At 51.9% G+C, this 7650-nt stretch overlaps 1 protein-coding gene across 1 annotated transcript; it reads right to left on the bottom strand.

Annotated features, from left to right (window-relative positions):
• Positions 1-250: 250 nt before the first annotated feature.
• Positions 251-3675, bottom strand: H257_14293 (hypothetical protein; the record flags this gene model as incomplete). The annotated part of the gene is made up of 5 exons (XM_009842062.1): positions 251-959; positions 1040-1298; positions 1385-1675; positions 1768-3551; positions 3629-3675. 5 exons carry the CDS (start codon positions 3673-3675, stop codon positions 251-253), a joined length of 3090 nt encoding a protein of 1029 aa, XP_009840364.1.
• Positions 3676-7650: the final 3975 nt, after the last annotated feature.

The following is a 7650-nucleotide window of genomic DNA, read 5'->3' as shown; positions in this document are numbered from 1 at the left end:
CAATGCCGATATCATAGTTGGCGCCAGTGCGTAGCGTTGGGGCTGACCGGTCGAGGGGGTTGGGCCCATAGGTGTTGAAGTCACCTCCCATGATCACATAGTGATGTGGACCAGTGACGCGGGTAGCTAGCTGCCTGTGCTAGCCATTGCCATTCACGGTCCGTGTCCTCCTTGTGGGCTGCGGGATTGTCTTGACAATACGTGCCGAGTAGTGTAACTAGAGTGCCTTTCCCAAGGCGGATAGTGATAGCTAGACTACGTCCTGATGTGGAGTATGTGGTGGAGCGGGCGTCGATGCGGGAGTGCCAGCGTTGTATTTCATAGAGTAGACTCTCACTCGGTGGTTGCTGATGGCCATGAGGCTTGATGTATGCGCACCTCCGGGTGATGGCGTCCACAGTTGTGTGGCCTTGTGTGCCGGCAGATCAGCGTCAGCAATGATGAGGACGTCAAGCTCGTTGGCGCGGAACCATGTGGCCAGTTCGGCTCTCAATTTACCGCACGTGTTTTTATTGATTTTGGTCGTGGCAATACGCAGGCTATCTACCCGCGGGTCGGGAGTCGGGGGTGTACCTACGTCGCCAATGTAGGCCTCACTCTCGAGGGTTTCCCGGCGGAGGACGTTGTCCAGTTGGATGCGTGCCGTGTTCATGTCTGGCGTGGGAAGAGGGAGGCGCTGGATCCGCCAGGAGCGGCGGCGGCGGCGCTGTCTGGGTTCGGTAGTGGTAGTGGGGGGGACGTTTGGGGTGGTCTGGTGGAGGTCGTCCGCTATGCGGTGGTCGAGGTGTTCGGAGTTGTTGGAGTCATCCGAAGAGGGCGGGTCACGTAGGTGGTCGATATGATATGTAGAAAGGAGGGGGTGCTCATAGTGTGCCGGTTGTGGAGTCCAGGGGAGAAGTGGGGGGTCCGGGTGGGTGGCAGCGACCATGGGGATGGAGTACGTGGACCAGAGCAGGAAGCTCAGGAACCACCATAATACAAACCAGGGGCGGTGCCGGGGTGTCGGTGGTCTGACCCGACACCCCGGGGTTAGTTTGACCCCATGGTGTCGTTTGGGTCTGTCCCCATGGAGTCATCGGGTCCGGTTGGCTGGTTCAATGGAACGGAATCATCGGGTGCTGGGGGAGAGGGCGTCAGCGTAGTCTGGGTGGGGTACGCGGCTTGCAGTCCGGTCGCAGGGGTGCCGAGGGCGGTGAGGCCAGCAAGTTGGGAGGAGACACTTTGCATGGCTTGCATTAGGGTGCGCAGACTGGATTCGATGATGGGAGGCGTTCGGCCATTGCTGCTTGGTGGGTGCCCTGTTGTGTGATGGTGGTTTGCAGGCGATTTTGCGCCTCCGTCAATTTGCGTTGGTCCTGGGATTGTTGGTGTTCAGCAGCCTCACGGAGGCGGCGTTCTTCGATTAGTCGCACATCGAGGGTGGTGCAGGCTGCACTGGTGGCAGAGGCTAAGGCTGTGAAGGCCTCCTTATCCGCTCGGAGTGTATCGACTTCCTGCTGGAGTGGGCCTGTGGCCTGGACGATACGGTGGTCCACATATGTGGAGAGTTCCCGACGGAGGTATGGGACGAGGTCCGTGGTCTGGCCTGATGTGTGCAACGGTTGTTGTTGAGGGGGGTATTGCCAGGATTGGGGTGTGTGGCTGACCGTGGTGGAGTGTTGAGAGACCGAGCGGCCTGCTCGAGTGTGCAAACTTTTACTGCGTGAACGTGCTCCCGGACTCTTGGTGCTCGGGTAGTGGAGTTATGTCGCGATGCGCTGCGTGTACGGTCGCGGGGGTCAAGGTAGGTAAAGCGATCGCAAGGTTTGCTCTGGTGGTCCAGGCGGCCACAGTCGGAACATTGCATTGCCACCGCCGTGGTACGTGGGCGGCCCATGAGTACGTGGAGCTGGACAGCTATATTACGTACGTAGAGGCGGGTGGTCCCATGTGGGCCTGAGGCGTTCCATAGGAAGGCTGCCGGGCATGGGGAGTCAAAAGTGATGGTTGCATAGTCGTCGATAATGTCCACATCAGGGGAGGGGAGCTGGGAGCCATGTAGTGCCTCCAGGATGTCCGCAGGCGTGGTAAGTGTAGGGAGAGGGCCGATGCGAACTTTGGTGGCGACGAGTTTGGTTGCACTGAGGGATAAGGGGTGGCAGAACGTGGAGGAGGGGTTGTCCCAGCTGAGGTCACGCAGTGGGTGTAGCTTCATGGAGGGAGGAACCTGGTCCAGGCGGTTTGTTCCAGCAGCATGCAGGCGGTAGTTGGCATAGACAGTTTCGGCCATGGTTTGGCTGGGGAAGACAAGTCGGAAGCGGTGGTTGCCCTCGGTGGGCCAGTTAACACACCCAATGGCCGCCCAATGGTCCCGCGGCCCGTGGGCTCCGGACATACGTGAGTAGCTCTGGATGATGGCATCCGTGGCCCCAAGGGCGCGGAGGGCACACAGTATGTCAGCAGGAGCAAGTTTAGACCGGTTGCGGTATTCCAGCTGGTGGTAGGATAGCCCGTTGCTGAGGACTCCAGCATACTGGTATAGCATTACGACGGAGATGTCCCGGAGGAATATGTATCCACGTCGTGGGGCTGCCCAGGCTAGGGCGGTGCGTTGAATGGGGGTTCCCAGGAGCTGCTGCCCGTGTTCACTGAGTCCGCCGTGGAAGGTGAGCCCGAAACGTTCCTCGCAGATTGTCTCGATTTCTTTCCGAAAGTTGACGATGCTGAGTTGGTTGTCCGGCTGCTGGAGCGACGGGTTGATAGTGAACTGGATCCGAACCATGGTCTCGGAGAAGTGTTGTTCGATATCCTCAATCTCCGCTGGAGTAAATCCTTGGATGAGGTGTGCTTCGCGTTCCCAGCAGTACATGGTCATTGTGCGGTATAGGATCAGTTGTCCTTCATCGCAGAGGTTGCGTTGACCTGGAAATTGGAGGGCAGAGTTGGCATCATATTCGTCCAGTTCTTCCTCGTGGGAGGGTGGGTCGGTGGAGTCCTGCGGGGGCTGTGCAGGGTTAAGTGGACCTGGCTGGTAGGACGGGGTAGGCGGGTAGAGCATAGTGTGGTAGCGTTTGGATGGTGGTAGCGTGAAAGAAGGGTGGGCTAGGTCCAGGTCTGGATCGACTTCGGAGTGTGGGAGTTTGGTAGATAGGTGGATAACTGAGCTGGTGGGTGAGGTGGCCCGGTACGTGGCCTGGCCCATTGTTCCCATTGGCTGGTCGAGGGCCGGTCCTAGTCGGGTGGGTTGCTGTTCCGAATCGTGTACCGAGGGTTTGTCCGTTGGGCTGTGGGTGTAGTTGAGTTTATCATTCTCAGAGAGGTATTGGGCTGGAGTGGACGTTTGGTGCGAGTGGGTGTTGTTGAGCCTGGATGGGCGGGTTTGGTGCGTGAGAGGCTGCGTGGCAGCACGAGTGGCCCGGATGCGATCCTGTCGGGCCAGGAATTTGTCTGCAGCTATCTTGGAACGTAGCTGGCGTATGGTTAGCGGTGTGGTGGCAGGGGGATGGGTCGTATCAGGGTCCGAATCCGGATCCGAGGAGGATGAAGGGAGCGGGGCGCGATTATGCCGGTACCTGGTACAAGGGTGGGCGTAGGTATCCCGTTCCGGGTGACGAAGACTGTAACCATGGGGGTGGTCGTTGGCACGGACGTAGCTGAGGGTGGTGGTTGTCCTGGGTCAGGCGGAGGGGGGGGCATGGTCGTGTCTGTGAGCTGTGAAAGTTGTTTCTCGGGGCGGCGCGACCCACTTGTGGGTTACCAGGTATATGTGGGAATTTCGTCGCACCTTGAACGTTTTCTGCATCTGCGTGGGGCGTGACCTTTTGCACCTTAGCGGAGGTATGCCTGCTTCTGATATTCTTGAGGGGTTTGGCGCATTGCCCGGGGTTAGCGATAGCAAACCACTTGTGATGCGCCAAACCCCTGAAAATGAAGACTGCACTTCGACATAACTTATATACCGTAGGTTCCAGAACGGCGGGGTTCCGAGGTGTCAGGCTCTTCGTGGGGCACGTCGTTGTGTATCCATTTCATTTCTTTCGAGGTAAGTGATATTTCATTCGCGAAGCGCCATCCCTAATTCCTGCCAGCACACTACCAGCGGTGTGTTTTGGCCTCGGCAAGAGGTTCCCGTTCGGATAACGACGTGAGCGAAAACACTGCATCATTCGTTTGCTTTTACCGGATGACTGCCAAGCACAGTCAAAATGGATCATAATTCCTGATCGATGTTGACCGTATTTATTTCCCAGGATCGTCCAACAATGACCGAAATTAACCATGATCGTCCAATTCGGGTGTTTGGGAAATACGTTTATTCCAAATCGTTCGCTTAAAGCACTAGAGTAGAATGTACTTACCTTACGTAGTTACTTCAAACGCATTGTTGGGTGTGGAGTATCTTAGAAAGAGACAGGTAGTATCCTATCAAGCACACTCCATGCGCATTGGTCGAGGATCTGTCAACACGACCGAAGAGAGCTCGATAGGGGATGCAAATGTGCGTTGTGAATCAGTAGATCTAAGACATTTAACATTGACAGTCTTCTTTTACCTTTGAACCCGGTGCATCGAGTTCTAAAGGAGTCACTGCCAGTTCAGGACCGGCAGACACAACACGCATGGCGTCTTATTCCTTGCACATTTTAGCAAGTCCACTGCTGATGTACAGTAGTAGTGGCGCCAGGAGCTGCTGGCATGCTGCACGAGACAATTGAACATGGTCATCAAGTATTCAAACCCTTAGATAACATCTGACACACATTAGCACTATGCTGTCATCATAGAATTATGATCAAACTCATCGCTGCGATGCATGTTCCAGGTCACGGCTTGCACCGAATACTGATTGTTTAGGGTGAGCTTTAGAGTGTTCGTTAAGGCAACGGATGGCCCTACGAGTGAGAAGCAATCGATTCAGGGGGACGAAGTCCCTCTGAGACGACGATATATATCGATTTCTAACTTATCATTTGACGATGTAGATCGTCTTAGTTTGAAGCACAAGGTGATGCGTCAACATATCGCCCCCTACAAGCACCCACCGACTGACCGCATACATCGTCACACATACTTGAGGTACTCTGGGCAGCATACAACAACAAAAGCATCTCAATCGAGCGATTGTAGTCATCCATGAAGGCCACACACTTTGTACGGTGCCCAGTGCGTGTAGGGGGTTTCGATTTCCGAACACGTGTATCCGAATGCTACAAAGTCTATATTCTCTCGTTCCAAACGACATAATTCCTTCCTATAGGTAGCTGAATGTTGGCCACGAATGACATTTGACGAGTGTGACATATGACCTGGATCGCAGCGGCATATGTTCCGAGCTGATGGTACACTGTACGATGCATGACTGGTAGAGAGTAGTGAAGTGATAGGAGGGAACTGACTGATGGACTGGATAATGAAGTTACTTTTGGATTTGTCATCGAGGTCACCGTTGTGAACACTGTAGTCGTCGGTTGTGAACACCGGCGCAAGACAACAGATACTGCTATTAACAAATGGACTCGAGGCCCTCTACTGCACTCTACCACACACGCCACAGGGCTGCTACACGTCCAAATTTCTGGGTGACCAGTCCCATGAAGGTGTTGATGAGATGAATGACCCTGTCCCGACGTCCCACACTACTACTACATGGCCTTGTAATGAAAGGACACGAGGAAGCTTATTGGACTGAAATTGTTCCGATGACATTTGCGTACTTATGGTGCAAGTCATCTAAAGACTACTACTGGTACGTAGTAAAAAAAATGCCTTGTCTTTCGACAGCTATTCCAACTTTGTATTGAAATTTTTTAGGAAAATAAGCCGTAAATAACAATTGAACTGGACAAGCCCAACAGAAGTTACGGTTCATATTTTCGATTGGTGGAAAATTGATCGAGTAATAGAATTTAAACCAACCGGCCTTTTTGTATGGAAATATATGGAGCGCTACTGGTGAAAAGGTGTACAGAGAACCACGTAGGAACTGGTGCAGCGTTGCATCGTGTGTATAAGGAATAAATTATGCACGCTGAAAGTGATGGATAATATTATTTATAAAAATATGCAAGTGCAACTCATTGTTATCTGGAGATAGTATTTCATGATTGGATATATTTTAACCAATCCTTGAGGACCTCAAAAATATTCCACGTGTCGAAGTGCAGTTTGTGACGTCATCGAGAGAAGTGGACGTCCATGTTGCTTTGACTCAACCTTGCTACGTTGCGGGCATCGGGAGCCCTCACGTAGTTTCACTCACTTCATTGGCGAATCACATTCCGTTGATGCCCTGTTCTCATCCCTAGATACTAACATATACCCAACCAGCATCATCCACCACCATGAAGTGAAGTCTAGAGAACGGAGTTCATCTCCGTGGTTGTAGGTGTCGGCGTTGTAATAGCTCGTGACTCCATGGGTTTCGTGAATTGCGCAATACTAGTATACTTTAGTACTCCTAAATATAGTGTGTATACGATGCTGGCACTCACGCCCGGGTTCGACCTTAACGATACCGGAATCCCCACCTTTCGTCGTAAGCTACGACTGCGAGTTCGCTTTCTAGAGCATCCCACATAACGTTACAGTAGAATAAAAACCAAATCTTTCAGTCAAGCACCATGATGACATCAATCGAAAGTCGCGCCAGCCAACCCTCGAGGTGCGGAGGCTTCTTACCCGCCATGGCGCGAGCAAGGCGCACCATCCAATACACTCACTGAAACGCTGACTTTTGAACAATGAAGAGTAATTTTGAATCAACCAATTAGATTGCATAATTCAACAACCCATTAGACCAATCATAAGGTAGTACTTTACTCTGATACTATTGGTTAAAATGAATTGACTTTTGTCATCCTAATATTTAAATTAATATTGGTAGTAGCACGGTGCGCCAGTTCCTACGTGGTTCTGAGAACCACGAATTGACTGTGAAACAGTATTTTGGGTCAAAACAACAGTGGCACTGTTTTAATGAGGGAATTGTAGGCTAGCTGAGAAAAACAGACATATTGTCTGAAAAGTGCGAAACTGAGGCTGACTAATGGACTCAAAGGCTGAAAAACGGAAAGTAGCACTATAACTCTCAGCCAGATGCTGGACCAAGGTAAGCCTCTGTGAATCTATTTCCAGACGCATGAAATATACGGCATATTAATTTATAAGGTAAACCATTTCCTATAAAACTAATGGCGATGCGTCTCGGTGAATCCTCTGCTGCGTTCGGAGAAACATGGGCTGGACGTGTTCTTGACTAACATCCTCTGTCGGTGTTGGAAGGCCAACCATGCATCTGTGAAATATAAAGGGTACAAGAATCGTCAAACCCACACACCCACTGTTGACATACAGTCCAGATCACCAATCTATTCCCCACGTGATTCACTACTGCAATGATGTTGGTGTTGTCATGATTCACTCACGTAGTTGCGCCAACAGTGTCCCATCAACATTGTGTCCCATCAACATAATATATTCGAAACCCATTAGCACAACAACAATGGCAAAGTGGCAACCTTCATCACACATTGCACGGTCTCGAACGAGTTCCGTTGTCATAGCCGGAAGACCTACCAAGTAACATGAGACTCACGTTGTTTGGAAGTAACTGTAAGCACTTTTAGAAGTCCCTACAGCCCAACAAGGATCAAGTCCATCACACGTCACAGT

The sequence above is a fragment of the Aphanomyces astaci genome (assembly GCF_000520075.1).
Source record: "Aphanomyces astaci strain APO3 unplaced genomic scaffold supercont1.56, whole genome shotgun sequence".
In the NCBI taxonomy this organism is placed as follows: domain Eukaryota; phylum Oomycota; class Saprolegniomycetes; order Saprolegniales; family Verrucalvaceae; genus Aphanomyces; species Aphanomyces astaci.
This window is presented reverse-complemented; position numbering and strand designations above follow the sequence as displayed.